The sequence below is a fragment of the Cricetulus griseus genome, chromosome 7 (assembly GCF_003668045.3).
Source record: "Cricetulus griseus strain 17A/GY chromosome 7, alternate assembly CriGri-PICRH-1.0, whole genome shotgun sequence".
Lineage (NCBI taxonomy): Eukaryota > Metazoa > Chordata > Mammalia > Rodentia > Cricetidae > Cricetulus > Cricetulus griseus.
In genome coordinates, this window is record NC_048600.1 from 30,841,365 (window position 1) to 30,856,764 (window position 15,400).

General features: G+C 50.3%; 1 protein-coding gene across 3 annotated transcripts in view; it reads right to left on the minus strand.

Moving 5' to 3' along the window:
- Positions 1–1,496: 1,496 nt before the first annotated feature.
- The window catches only part of Trappc12 (trafficking protein particle complex 12), a 42,580-nt gene continuing 28,676 nt past the window's right edge, over positions 1,497–15,400 (minus strand). For 2 of the 3 annotated variants that reach the window (XM_027424715.2, XM_027424716.2), the window contains exons 7-12: positions 14,143–14,215; positions 12,264–12,337; positions 7,901–7,999; positions 3,401–3,501; positions 2,554–2,641; positions 1,497–2,363 (exon numbers count right to left, since the gene is read on the minus strand). In XM_027424715.2, the coding sequence (XP_027280516.1) occupies positions 2,121–2,363; positions 2,554–2,641; positions 3,401–3,501; positions 7,901–7,999; positions 12,264–12,337; positions 14,143–14,215 (678 nt within the window). In that variant the 3' untranslated portion in view covers positions 1,497–2,120. The remainder of the gene's footprint in view (positions 2,364–2,553; positions 2,642–3,400; positions 3,502–7,900; positions 8,000–12,263; positions 12,338–14,142; positions 14,216–15,400) is intronic. The other variant, XM_035447564.1, reaches the window with a different exon arrangement.

The following is a 15,400-nucleotide window of genomic DNA, read 5'->3' on the forward strand; positions in this document are numbered from 1 at the left end:
TAGGAATGGCCCCCAGAGGCTTTGAATGCTTGGTCACCAGGGAGTGGCACTACTTAGGAAGGATTAGGAGGTGTGGCCTTTTGAAGTAGGTGTGGCCCTGGAGGAAGTGTGTCACTTGGGGTGGGCTTTGAGGTTTCAAAAGCCCAAGCAAGGCCCAGTAGTTTTTTGTTCCTGTAGAACTCTTGATTATTTCTCCAGCACCATGTCTGCTTGCATGCTGCCATGCTTCCTGCCACCATGATGAACTAAGCCTCTGAAACTGTAAGCCACCCCCAATTAAGTGTTTTCTTTTAAAAGAGTTGCCGTGGTCATGATGTTTCTTCACAGCAACAGAACACTAAGATAGCGGGGCATGCAGCCTTGGGGAGAATTCAGCCAATCTTAGATGTGAGACCAGAACTCAAGATGCTGTTTCTGTTGCCAGAACATCTATCTGGTAGTTCCTGGCATGCCATCTGATGTGGTGCCTGAGGTGAGCAGGGTGTTTGCCCCATGGCCAGAGCTGGGGACCCTTGTGACTTTGCTTCCACATCCTGGCTGGATACAGGCAAGATGTTCTGCCTCAGCCCCTAGGTCCTGGTTTCTGGTCATAGAGACTGTGATCACATGTCTTGTCCTTGGTGGCAGTGAATGTGCACTTGGCCCTACCTCTTCCCTATGCCGTATTCCTAGTTCCACCCTTAAGAACGTGCAGAACAAGAGATCAGATGAGATGGCTCAGGGTTAAGACTGCTCGATGCTCCTGCGGTCCCCAGAACCTGTGCCCGGGGCTCACAACCACATGGAACTCCAGCCGTAGGGGATCTGATGTCGCCTTTCTGGCTTCTGAGTGCAGTTGAGGTGTGCCCCCCTGGAGGAAACTCATGACTGACACTTGTGGCTGGCCAGGTCACAGGCCACTGCTCTGATTTTGTGAAAGCAGATGTGCTGTGCCTGTTTAACTATCCTCTGAAACATCTGTCTTTACTTCAAAGATGACAGAGGAGGCCCAGCCAGTCAACTCCTGAGAGTGACTGTTGCTAAGGCACAGCGGGACAGTGTTTAGTCACAAACCAACATGTACATGACACCTTTAAGTCTCAAGAAATGCCATGAAAGGGGAGGGAGGTTGGGAAAATGTAAGCTGGGAATGGGTGGAGTGCTGTGTAGCTATTTCCTCTGAACTGAACTTTTGCCTCCTGGAGGAACACAACTTCCTATGTTCATAGGCCCCTCCTCAAGGTTACACAGTGGGAATAGCATCTGGGGAGAGGAGGCTGGCCAGCTGAGCTGCCTCTAAGGTCTGCAGGACTCAAAGACACAGCTTTTGAGAGGCACCACCAAGATAGGGTATCAGGACGTCCTTTTCAGTACCTCTGGGTGTCTATGCTACTGTGCCCCCCCCAATGCCCCAAATTCACTGTTTTTCTAAGTTAGTCTTGGGTAAGATAGTCTAGTTTATCATCTGTGTCACTTGAGGTATTTACCCATGTCTCCCCAGGAAGTCACACAAGAGATTATCATTTCATTTTATTCCAACAGTGAACAGACATGTAGCTTTGCTTTGTCCCACAGACATTTTGTTGATGGAGCAGGGGTGGAAGCCAGGCCCTCAGCACACAAGGGCTGTGCTCTACCGCATCCTGATGTTGTGTGTCAGCTGCGGTCAGCCTTTAGATGCCATGCCTGTCCTAAGACGCTTCTTGTCCCAGCTGTGGGTGTGCTGATGGCTCTCAACCCCTCCCAGGCCATCCAGGGCAGCCTGTCAGGCCAGGAGTGAGCTGAAAACCAGAGAGGTGCTTTGTTTGGGATATGGTGGAGGGAAGACAGTCAACTGCAGTCATTTAGGCCTATACTGAGAACAGGCAATACTATACACCTGCTGCTTCTCTGTGAGTATTCAGAAGTGATAAACTAGCAGGTTAACGTCCAGGAACAAACCAAAGGGACCCAAAGTGTCCTGCCTCTGCATGCCATCCACACAGCCCTTCACCAACAGGCAGTGCTGTGGGGACTGCATGGCAGGCAGGGCAGCGGGTCTGAGAGTGGCCCCAGCTCAAGGCATGCTCCTATACGCCTGTCAAACGCGTTTCCTGATCCCCCTGCTCAAGTGTCTGCAGGGTGCAGATACCTGGCGGGAACTAGGCCAGCTTGAGGCACTGTGTGTTGAAGCTGTCCCCTTCTTTGCTGGCGACAGCCTCGAGCAGGCCCTGCTTCTTCTGCATGCTCCTTGAGGACTCCAGCTCATACATGGTGGTCAGGTTGAAGAGCACGCTCTCATGCAGGTAGTGCCTGGGGTCCTGCTGCACCATGGCCTCCAGCTGCCGCAGGGAGTCCTTGAGCTTGCCCAGGTAAAGCAGACACACAGCGGCGTTGTTGTTGGCCTGGGGGAAAGGACATGTGCTTAGGGTGGCACTGCCTGCTCTTGGTGGTCCCTGGTCCCCGTGTCTCACCAGCCCCTTTATGGATGTCTCTAGCTATTGGAGGCCAGGCCAGGCTAGAGTAGGAAATCTGGGTTTGCTGGTCTACAAAAGGTAGAGGGGCCTGCTGGGGTACCAAGTCTGCATGTCTTACCACTGCGTTTGTGGGGTCCATCCTCAAAATCTCTGTGAAGAACTTGTGAGCGTCTGCAAAGTTATTCTGGCCAAGGTACAGAAAGGCTCTGCAATGCATACACAGGTAAAGCAGTGAGCACAGGAAAGATAAGAGTTCTCTCCGTCCAGGGCCAGTGTCACATGCACCATGGGGATTAGGGGCACACATGCCAGAGTGAGCTGTGTTCTCTCAGATGGCGGCAGTGGCTTTACGGCCTACCCAAACACCAGGCTTGCTAACAAGTCAGCTGTCCAGGTTCCAGACCCCAAAGCTCCAACCAAGGTGACTTCCTGCCTTATAGACTGACCCCTGTTCCCTTCCTGGACTGGTTAGAGGGGGAGCAGGCCTGTCCTGATGACCATACACGTGACTCATGAAAGCTAATCCTGAAACCAGTGCTGGCAGGAGCCCAATGGTGGGCGTACCACACCTGTGTAAGTCTACACTGAGAACAGGCGTACTCTGAAGAGCAGGGATCCCTGCAGACTGGTTCTTAGGAGTAAGGATCAGGGCTGTAGTTCTAGAAGGCCAACAGGCTGGCTACCTGGCCTGAGGCTCCTGGGTCTCGGCACTGAGGACTGGGACAGATGGGAGAAAGACACACCTCAAACTGTGGGCCAGTGAGATGACATGGCAGGTTAGATCACCAGCTGTCCTTTGAACCCTAGTTCAGTCCCAGAGCTCACATGCATCAGAGCCAACTCTCCACAGTGGTCCTTCCAGCTCAGCATGCATATGTACATACATGCACACACACTAAGTAGATCTCAGCATGCATGTGTACATGCATGCATACACACTAAGTAGATCATTGGAAGATATTTACCTGTTCATTAAGACCATTATTTTACCCTGCAGTCCATCCAACTTCTTCGTTACTTTCTCAACGTCTTGAAAATATTTTTCGGCTGTTTTTATGTCTCCAATCTGCTTTGACAAAGTTATCCAGTCAGTTTAGCTGACGGGTTAAAAGAGGTATGTAAAGTCACACTTGTTCCACTGTATCATGTTGCAATAGGAAGTCCCCTGTGTGTCATGCAGGGGACCCCAGAGCACATCCAGTGAGCAGGAGACTTTTAAGTCAGTCTCAGGTAGTGTCCAGTAATGAAGCAAAGCAACCCCAAGTATCTGGTGCTTCCTGTCTCCATCAGAGAATTACGTTAATGTGAACAAACACCTGGCTCAAGTCTTACAAATTAACAGCTGTGCCCCAAGAACAAATTCTGGCACAGCATTAAGTAAAAACAAACTTTGGTAATGACCCAAGATGCCCATGTCAATTTCTGGGGTATTTCTGCCTAGTGACAGAGTAGATACCACCAATTTGCCAATTTCACAGTAATATTTTAACCATATAAGACAATATTATAATATTTGATAATTACAATAATATTTGATAATAATATTATAAAAATAAAGGAGCAAACCCACTCATGCCTTGTGAGGAAGCCATCAGCCCCTCAAACAAAGCAGGGCCCCTATGATAAGCACCAGAAGCTCTGGCCCTTCTGCTTACAACTCAGCCCTGGCTCTCCATTGGTGATGGGGTAGAGGGTGTCAGGGTACAGAGCTGAGTTGTACATGTCCTCCTTTTGCCAAAAGAGTGTGAAGGGAAACCAACACTCAACTTAGAGAAGTGGAAGAAAATAAAGGACTCTGTTCCACAGTAACTTTACACACACGGGTAAGGGACAGACAACACGTCTCATGTGTTCACGGCCTGCCTGGAGGACACTCCCAAAGTCCCACAGGATACTATCTTTTGACCACATTGTACCTTATTATAATGAACACCCTGTTTGCCTCCTAATACCTGGAGGATCCCTGAGCAACTGAGCTGTGTGAGTTCTCCATTCTGGTGATGTCTAGCTTATGTATTAGGAAGCTAGTTTGGGTTGTCTTGGCCTGGTGGATGTTCCCTTTGACAGCACCTTGTCAGTGTCTGGGAACACACTTGGGGTGACTTCTGTCTTACATTGTATGTGGGAGTCAGTGTTTTGGGGAGCAGATCATCAGCTACCTACCTGCAGGCCTGTTTTTGGAACCAGAGTGAGGCCAAGTCTCTGCAGAATGGCATTGGGTAGGGCAGTTTGGGGGAGAGAGCGCCTGAGGTTCTACCCTGGTGGAGCACTGCTTTGCCCCACAGGAGGGGGTAACAGGCAGTTAGTGACCACTGTATCCACAGTGGCCCTAGGCCTGAGGAGGGGAGGGGGAAGTAGAAGGAGCCTTCTCTAGCTTGGGCTCATCTCACCTGCTGAGCTGGGGATGAGGGGGCAGCCCTGGTTGAATCACTTTAGCCTTCTCATTGGTGTTCTTGAATAGACATCGCCTCATTTGCTATTTGTCCTTATAATCATTTTTAGCCACTCAACGGCTCAAAAAATAAACAAGGAAAGGTTTTGCATTTCCTGGGGAGGGGTTGACAGTTTTCCAAGCTGGAGACCATTCCTTTCTAAGCAGTTTTTTTGAGGTCTGACTGCTGGTTAATGAACTTTGTGTTGTCTAGAACACATCAGAATGTACAGCCACTATCCGTCAGGCATCCTTGGATCACTGTGTACCACTGTTCCCCACGTGCTCCTTCTCATAGTTGCACTTCCAAATGGCCATCCTCATCTGCTATGCTGCCAACCTCCCTGACATGTCGAGGCCTCTCCTGCTCCTCCCCGCTGTGTTCCAGCATTCACTCCCTGGATCGCTGCAGTCCCCTATGGTCAGGCACCTTCCTGGCTCTCCAGCGATCTCTTGACAGTCATCGGTCTTCTGCTTTGAAGTCACACAATCATGGGTATCTTCTTGTCCTGTCTTGGAAAGCAGCGCTTCGGCTTCCATTGGCTACTACACTTCTATGGAGGTTCAAAGCTATCCTGCTGGTATGAGTGATGACCTCCTAAGACCCATGTGAAAAGATCTGGAGGGGCAGAGTTGTGAGCCAGGGAGAAGTAACTTCAAAGGACAAATGCTCCAGATGTCCAGAGAAGGGATCACTCTGTTCTGCCTTTAGACTGTCGGAGGAGCTCCCGGATACAGGTGTCTCCAGCCTTCAGTGAAAGGGCTTCCTCAGTGTAGAATCCCTCTCATGTTTAATCCCCTCCCCCTAGACACTGTCCACCTGCTTTCTGAGCAGAAGGCACACATGGTCTGTAGGACTCTGTGTGACAGTGACAGCCTGAGAGATTCAAATATGCAGATGCCACCTGGCCTCTCTGAAGGCTGGCAGGGAATATGGGCAGGAGGCAGTCAACGCCTGTGGGAACAGGCAAAGGCGTTAAAGAGTTCCCTCACATCTGGGACCTGACTCAGAAACAAGCCCTTTATTGTGCTGCACGCCTGAGCTGGGTTTCCAGCTGTTACATGAATGGCACACAGTCTACAGAGGTGACTGACCCTGTGCTCACAGCCAGACTTGCTCTGTGCCCATCTCAGAATGGATGAAGACTGCTCTTCAGAATAAAACACCCTGAAGAATTATAACAGAAGGTCTGTGGCCAGGAGACCCAGCAGGGGCTAGGGGAGGGGCATGTGCCTTGTTTTCCTCTGTGGTCTAGCAATTGTGGGGGTAATAAAATAATGGCTCACCTATTCCTAGGTCACACAACATTTTGGAAAAACCTCAACAACAAATTTAAATGTTTAAGTGTGAAGCCAATGGAGAAGGTGCATGTCGATTTCCAATTCACCTCTATGAGATTATCTAGTGGCCCACTGTCATCTACTTCATCTCAGTCAGTGCAGTCCAACCCTGATTGTTACCAATTTTTCCCCACGGACCTCTGCACATTTGTTTACAGCAAACTACTTCTATTCCCACGTTTTAGCATTGTGATGGAAAGTGTCTTGCCTTGTTTGGATCAGTGTCTGATCTTCCATTTCTCTGGCGTACTTTCCTAGACTCAAAAGTCAGAGATGGCCTCTGAGAACATGTGAGTATGTCCACATTTGGTTTCACACACTCAGACAGAAATGGCTATAGAGGGGCTCGCTCTGCTCACCCATGGGGTGGGATGACCAGGTATCGTAAGCCTGTCCATGTTTTGCTGACAAGGGCCTGAGTCTGCTGGGATGGCTGCAGAGGGAGGCTGTTCCTCTTTCTCACTGAAGATCAGTGCCCCCAGGGCAAAAAGACTGGGCATACAAGGCACAGATGCCAGAACCACACTGCTTGCAGGTCAAACTCAACACAGTGCCCAGGAATCCTGGCCTTGAAGATTTAACTTCTTTGGGCTCTGATGCCTTGGCCCAGGGAAGCAATATGTCCAGAGGACTATGGCTCTCCTCTGTCTTGGACCCTGAGAGGAAGCACTGGCCTGCAGCACTCCCCAAGGCTGAGCAGCCTAGCCCTGCCACATGGCAAACAAACTGCCCTTACGTTTTGCCCTTTATCTGCTGATGGCACTACCCCTCTTTCCTCCCCAGGGCAGCACTGGCTTACAACACCAGTGAGCCATGGCCCTCATCTGACTTGCAGATCAAATTCAGGATGGAGCAAGGGCCCCTTTTCCATCATCTTCCCACGCACTCAACATTCATCAGCCCCAGCTCAGTGATGACATCAGTCTCATCCCATAAACATTTACCCTTCCTTCTGTTACACGACCGTCACTGTGGAGATGTGGTCTATAATGGACATACATCCTTAGGGCTGTCCGGGCCCCCAAACTATCAAACTTCCCACTCTGCACGAGTATTTTCAGGGTTCCCTCCTGTGTCCTGGGTCTTCCAAGAAGACCTTGCTAAGGAGTTGGGAAGCAGGATTTGGTACCTGGAGTTCTAGACTCCTAGTGTCAGAAGAGGCGTTCCAGCTAGAGATTCTGTTTAGATGTGGTGGCCAACTGTAAGGTCATGAGTGTAGCAGGGCTTGGCCATGCGCCTGTGTGGTTTGGCTTTCTCCTCTTGCCATTAGTTGTCCCTCACCCACCTGCCTCTCCCACATTCAGAGGCTCTCAAGAGATGGATGCACAGGGCCCATATGCTGGGCAGCCTGCAGTGGGAGATCATGATCCTGGAACTGACAGGAAGATGCGCCAAACATCAGAGAGCCCTGCTGAGCCTCTGTGTTACTGCAGCCACTGGGTCAGGGTGCACTTGAGTGTCCCCTCAACAGAACAGCTGCAGTTTGACAGATGTCCCTAACCACAACAGGACAGAACAACATCCAGCAGAATCATTGCAAAGGACTCCTTAATTGTCCCGTTAATTTGAACTGAAATATTTCCTTACTACTCCCTATTTGTGTAAGTCCTGAGGGACACAGAATTTTCAGGCAGCCCTGCTGGACTGCAGCTGCCCTACTCAGCTTTCAGGCTGTCAGCAGTGTGGTCAGTACCTGGAGGAGGATGCGGCCAATACCACTCAGTAGCTGTGGCTCCTGCTCTGGGTAGTACTTGATAACTGCGCGGTAAGCATCTACAGCCAGCACGTAGTCCTGTGGCAAGAGACCAAAAGCATGCCGTGAGCTGGAAAAGCTGTACAGCTGTTCACAGAGCGTTGCACACCAAGGACACACACACTCACTCACACACACACACACACACACACACACAGAGAGAGAGAGAGAGAGAGAGAGAAGAGAGAGAGAGAGAGAGAGAGAGAGAGAGAGAGAGAGAGAGAGAGTGCCAGTGCAGGACCCCTCCCCTCAATGGTGGTGGACTGAGTTCTCTGTGCCATATACGTTCTTCTGTTATCACAGGGGCTCTGGACCCAGAATTTGGCCTAAAGGCTGCTTCTTGCTCCTACCTAAGCAGAAGTCACACTTCCCCACGCTGGGTCCCTAGCTTTTTTCTGGCAAAATTGTTACAAGGACTTGTGGTTCTACACTGTCCCATCCTCTAAACATGTAATCCATACCTTAAAAGTGCTAGATACTGAGGTGAAATGTTGGTATTGAAACGAATAGCCCACTGATGAACTCTGCTGTGACAGTGAGGGCATGTGGATGTCCCTATGTGTAGTCAGGGCTGGGACAGGGTCACAAAGGAACTGAGGTGCTATAAGCTTGGTGCCTGCATTCTGCAGAGCCCTTTTGCCTTCACATACTCCAGCTCTGTGCACCTTCCTAGTAGTGGCCACGCTACATGCCAACCCTGCCTGCAGTGTCTACAGTGGTCTGCAGTGATAAAGGGTGTTATCACAAGATTCAGAAGTCAGCTCCTTCTGCATCCTCTGTAGCTGTGTCCCTGAGTAAGCTCTGTGGCATGACCTGTGCTGAACACTGATTTTCTCTCCTCTACTGCTCATGGTCACCAGCCCAGGGACACCACTGCTGATTTTCTCCTAACCATAAAATTTGGGAGGGTATTGCATTTCTGTATTCTAAACTTTGTTTCCTCCAAACTGGGACTACAGTTACTGAGTTTGCTAATTGGGAGGTTAAAAGACAGACGAGTGAAACTCCAGTTTTACTCTCCAGTCTGGTACCTCCAAGTGCTGCTCGTTAAAACTAATTTTATTCAAGGCCTGATGCTCACAAGGAGCCAGAGCCCACATGCCTTCATTTCCTTTCCCACTGCATCACTGCTGCCCAAGGCCAGGCTGCCTTACTTCTAGTTGGGCCAGCCGGTGCATGTGTGAGTGTGTACAGGTGCATCTGTGTCCATGTCCCATGGAGTGTCCTTAGAGGGGGCACTGTGACTCTATGTGACATCTCCTCACATTCTGGAAGCCAGGGTTATGGCTGGGAGGACACACCATCTTTGTGTAGCTTGTGGATAGACCTGCTTTCAGACCACTGTCCTAGGGTCTGGCTGCTCCCCAGATGAGCAGCAACCAGTCTTACTTCCCCCAGGAGAGTCATGGTCCCTCAGCTCTGCTCTGCTGCCCCTCTAACCTAACATGTACCCTTACATTTGGTTTCAGTAAGCAAAGGGCAGGCGGTGCCGAGTGTCACCAGCTCCTGGTCACAGTGCTGCGTCTGATCACACGCTGTCGTGACCTGCGCTCCATTTTGCTTTTGATGCATCTGATAAACAGCTGTTGACAGGGCCAGGGTGGGAGCTCAGAAGGCCAGTATGCCTGGGTGACAAGCCCTGCTAAGACCCTAGGTTTTTTGACTGGCATTATTGCCTTCCAAACCTGCCTGGAGTCAGGGGTTCATGCTACCGAGGATGGCTTGGCAGGAAAGAAACAGGGCTTAAATACACCTGAATATACCTGTCATAGATAATGGTTTCTTTTATAGTCTTTTAACACTATGTAGCTCTGTATGGCCTGTAGTGATGCAGACCGGGCTGGTCTTGAAGTCTCAGAGATCCCCGTCTGGAAAGTGTTGGTATTAAAGGTGTGCAACATCACATCCAGCTTTGATGGAATTTTACTGCTTTCCTGGGGAGGCAGGATAGACCCACAGACTTGGGAACCATGAGAGAAAGTAGCAGCAGAGAAGGGATCAGCAGGCAGCTGTCAGAGGCATCCATGTTTGCAGATGTCAACAAGCCTCAGGCTTTAGGGCATGCCTGTTAGGGGGAGGGTTTAGAGCTGTGTGGGCTACTTCCCAGTTGGTTACAGCTCAGTGAAACCACAAATTCTTGGAACCAGAAGGCCTCTTTACAGGACTGAGGCCAACAGAAGCTTCTTGGAGAGTGCCAAATCTATTCTTCTGACCACCCACCTTAAAAAGACACACAGACACTCATGCGTGGGCAAAAAGTACTCTAGCACAACCTGTGAGCAACTGCACTGGAGGAGTGACAGCTAAGCCATATTAATGGTCTTTTGCCACCAAAGGCTTCATGGAGTAGTGACCTGAGTAAGGAGGAGGAAACCTGTGTGGTGCGGGCTTTTTCCCACAAAGAAGCCACACAGGTGGTGGTGTTGTGTGGGAGGTATAGGGGCACACTGGGGATTATCCAAGGGAGGCTACATCTCCGGGCAGGTTCGCTCTGATCATGTTTACGAATGGAGGGCTTTGTCTTGCAAGAAAGTGTTCCAGACATTGCAATGTGGGATACTCAGAACTGGTACATATAACCAAATTTCTTATTGAAAGGCTGATTAACTAAGTCATTGTTAGCTGGCACACAGGCCATGCAGCCCAGCCACTGCGGCAATGCTGGTTGTGCCCACTAGATGGCAGCAGAATGCACATGCTTGCATTCACTGTACTTGCAATGTTTCTCTCACTCCTTTAACTCATGAAAATAAAGATTAAACCGAACTTTGAAGTAAATCACACCATTGTGAAAGTATTTTTGAAACATGATCCTCTGTCCTGCACTGAGTCTAGAATGATGGGGTGACACAGGCAGATGCTTGTGCCTGAGTTACTGGTGGCATCACTGCTGCAGGAAAACAAAGAAAAGCATTTTTCTAGCAGAGCATGTCAGAAATGCAAGCAGCTGAATGCCCAGCATCAAAGTGGGGACTTCCTTCCTTGAGGGTGTGCAGCTTGTGGTTGGGCAACACCAATGCTGCATGTGAGACTTTCAGGTGATGCTGGATGCTCACTGTGGCTTCTAAGGTTGCCCCTGGCCACAGGAGTGCTGAGGGCGAGGCCCTTCCCTGGCAAAGGCTGCAGCACATGGGGGTAGGGGTAGAGGTGGGGGCGGGGCGGGCTTTGCAAGATGTCATGAGGGAGGAGGAGGGAAGAGGCCAGGAACAGAGTGGCCCTACAGGCAACAAGCCTAGTGCAAATGTGTTAGGCACACAACTACTGAAAACCGTAATGTGTTAAAAAGGAGGAAAGAGATGTGCGGTCCACGGCTGGGAGAGATATTAGGACACCCATTCTTTCTGTGTCAAGGTCACATACCAAAGGATGAGCCTGGCCTGGCTATCTACACCCAATGTCACACATCACACACCTGCAGAGGTGCAAAGGATGCATGCTGCCCTATGGCTGGGCTGTGACCACATTCTTTCTCCTGCCAAACCCAAGGACATGGCCACGTGGAGGAGCACATTTCTCCACTTGGTAACATGCCCACTGGCGGATGCTCAGTCAGAGCAGGATGACCTTGGCTGTGGGAGGAGTGATGAGCTGTCTCACCACAGCTTGGAAGGTGTTAACGGTGCTGCTCTGGGCGGGCGTCTGCCACTGACAGATTCTGTGGCAGCTTCAGTGCCTGCAGCTGGCAGCAAGGCCATCAGCTCTGTGGCAGACCACCCGTGCCCAGGACGGGAGGCAAGCCAGGCATAGGATGGATTTGAAATAAGAGAGAAGTCTGAAAACACGGCTGTCTAGGCTGGCAAGGCCTGTGTGGAGAACAGAGGCTGATGGCTCGGCTGGGCTCCCTGACTCACTCTGGCTCCTCAGGTGGAAAGCTTGGGGTAACCTCCTTATGAGTGGGTCTGGTGGGAAAACCTGCCTTCAGAGGTCAAAACCATCAATCATTAAACAAACAAACAAAAGATGACCCTCACACTGAAGCCAGGAGAACAAAGGACACTTTTTCTGGCTGTAGTTCAGAGGAAAAACGAGTAGAATGAGCAATTTTAATTAGACCATTTAGACCTAGGCCTGCTCAATTAAATTCAGTAACATAAACCGTTTTCTGCAGAATTTCAAAATGACATGTTTGGCCCCCAAGTGTGAGTGAACTGTACTGAGCAATCTAGGCCATGCTGACACTGCTGAGGCCCACGGCCCACTTCCTCATCAGGCCTGTTGGAACACACAGCACTTCCTTGTAGCAGGCTTCCTGCTGACACTGCCTTCTAGAACAAGGTGTTCTACAGCTCAGCTGCCCACGTACCTTCATCAGGAGCAGACAGTTTGCCATGGAATACAGCACACGGCCCAGACGTGACCTCCACAGCTGGATGGAGGCTGCAGGAGAGAGAGAGAGAGAGGGAGAGAGAGAGAGAGAGAGAGGTGTGAGCACGCTTGAGCAAGCATGCTCATGCAAGCTGGCAACTGCTGCACCCTGTGTTATTGATTTCAAAGCCCCTCACCCCCATCCCAGCCTAACCCTACCAGGTTTCACCCGGAATTTTTGTTCACTGTATGCCGCACTGGAGACAGAAGACAGTGTTCTCATTGGGATGGCCAGAGTGGGCTCTCATATGAGACCACCTACACAGATGCAGCAAGAAAAACAGCCCAGCTCAGACAGAAGATGAAGCGGTAATCAGAAGCCCGCTTCTATCCCAGAACTCTAAGCCTATGAGCGTGCCTGATGCACACACAGCACATCTGTTGCCCACGGTGGAGGCTGACCCATGTACACAGTCCCTGTTCTGGTCCAGTGGCTGTGGAGAAGCAGGCTCTGCAGAGGTCAGGCCTTGGTGCCTGCAGCCTGGAACTGGCCACTTCTCCAGGCCTTTAGTCTTAGAAGGGAACAATGCTGGTCTGCCTTCTACACAGGCTTTGTTGAGGGTGTATGCTGGTAGTGATCACAAAAGTGGTCCGTGAAAGGTGAGAAGCACTCAGGCTTGCAAATGGGACAAGGGCAGTGCCCATGGTTGTCCATGTGGCAGATGGGTAAGCTGTGCATCTCTGCACACTTCTGACTCCAGCTGTCCACTGGTTCACAACTTTCACTGGCCATTTCTTCTTTGGTTTTCAAGCTGCCTCTGTGAACTCACTGGGGCTGGAATGATCCCTTCACAGACATTTGATGTGAGTGGAGGGCTGATGGTTTTTGAGGTCATCAGGAATAAGGGCTGAGCTGGGGACTTTACTGCTTGCACAAACTAGGGCAAGCTGACACATCTGTGCCTCTGGGCTTCAGCCTTGTCACCCACAGGATATATCCACATAAATGCATTTATACACATCCCAAGTCATGCACGCATACCACATATCCATCACCCACACAGCACGCATACACACCTGGCCCTTCAAATCCAGGGCTCCTTGCTAGTGTACTCAGCATACTGTAGACAGAATAACTGCCATGGTGGGGATGTGTACACAGAGTTCATGTATCAGGGATATAATCCCTAGAGCCACACCTTGATGGTATTTGAAGTGGGGGTCTTTGGGAGGGCACTGTGAGATTAGTGGAGTCCTGAGGTGAGGCCACATCATGGCATTGGTGGTTTTCTAAAAGAATCATGTGATATCTACTTCCTGCTACAATGCAGAAGAACTCACCATATGCCAGCACCAACTCAGGGACATCCTGGATTCCAGAAATGTTGAGTCTAAAACAACTCCCCTCTTTATAAATTAACCAGAATTGGGCATTTCATGGTAGCAAAAAGGAAACAGACTGAGACACGACCTTCTCAGAGGCAGTTCTGCCAATGAAGTTCACCATGTGTCCATTTCTAAGATGCCATGGGAGGTTGGAATGCTCAGCCACTGACTGTGCACACTATGGCTCCCTTCCTCTCCTTCTCAGTGGGCTCCTCCTGCCCTGCAAATCTGTCTAGGCAAGTGAAAAGTCCCTAGGGCACCGATGACTGGGTTGGGTGATTCTTAGAATCCATTTAAATTTCTCATCATTTGGTTAAAACCCACGTTCTTCCTCTCACCTACCTAGGGTACATCCACAGCACAGCGACAGCGGGGGTCGGGGGTGGGTGGGGAATGGATGAAAGGACTATTCCCCAATGGGTAAGAGTGAGAACCAACTGTAGGGTTAAGCCTTCCATATCTGAGGGCGAGAACAGAAGGGGACTGCTTACCTTGCCTGCTCTCCTGGGTGACGCTGCTCAGGCCGCCATCTTCTGCTAAGCCTTGCTCCAAGTTTGCCAGGATCTGCAGTCATTTCAAATAAGGACAACAAAACTGTGAGTGGATTTGTCTACACTGTTGTATATCCTAGAAAGAGCAAACTTTCTCTGAAAACCAATCAATTAAGGAAAGTTCGCACAGACATGTCCTTTGCACTGTGATGACTACTGGTTATTTGGAGGCGATGAGAAGAGCAGGGCCCCCACTCTGGTGGAAGGTAGAGTTTAGGGTTACGAGACTCATGTAAAGCCTTCTCAGACCCAGAACACAGGAGGCTCGGGTAGGCAGTGGAGGACTCCATTGAGTGTCCTCTTTTCACTTACCTATCCACACTGGGTATTCATTCTCCTTTGAAAGTTAGTATTTTGTATAAGCAAGAGAATAATGAGCTGTGGACTGTGACTAGAGACAGGCATGGGGCCCACAACTGTCCTTTGAGAGATTCAGGGGACAGACATAGGGTTCACGAATGTGACCTTGGAGAGAAGTAAGCCAGTTCAAATGAGGTCAAATGACATTTCTCAGCTAATTTGATAATCACGAAACCAGAAACTGACAGGGAATAAGGTCTTGAATCCCGTCAGGCTGGAGTAGAGAGAGAGAGCCCGGCAAGAAAGGGAAGAGATAAGGGACAGCAGAGGGCACCAGCATTCAGGGTTCAGTCTGAGAGCTCAGTAAACTAGGACAAAGGCTGATATTTACAACTGGAAAGAGCCACACACAGCAGGCAAGTGGACAGTTCTTCAGATGTGAGGGGTGTGGAGAGGTCTGTGTGCACAATTCCGTGTTCTGGGACTATCACATCACATATCTTGGAACACATGTGGATCCCTGTACTGGGCATTCAGGCCTGGGGGAGGGCTACATCCATGGAGCCCTGGATAGCTCCACCAGCACCCACGGGGAGGGTGGGAACTGCCTGCTGTTCTGGCTCTGAAGGAGAAGTGGGGCACTTGAGGGAAGCAGCACAGAAAATGGGGGAGCAAGGAAGGGCTCCCCAATGCGACGTGTGAGGCAGCACAAACCGAAGCTACTGGCGGTGGGTGTAGCAAAGGCAGAGCCAGCAAGTCCTTTACTGCCTGCTCTGGGCTCTCTTGGCCTTATGAATTCTCTTTTCCCAGTATGCCTTATGAGAACCAATAGGCTCACTGGTTCATACCCATGTATCAAGCTGGTGGCACTACTGTGAGGTTCTAGAAAGCTCAGAGA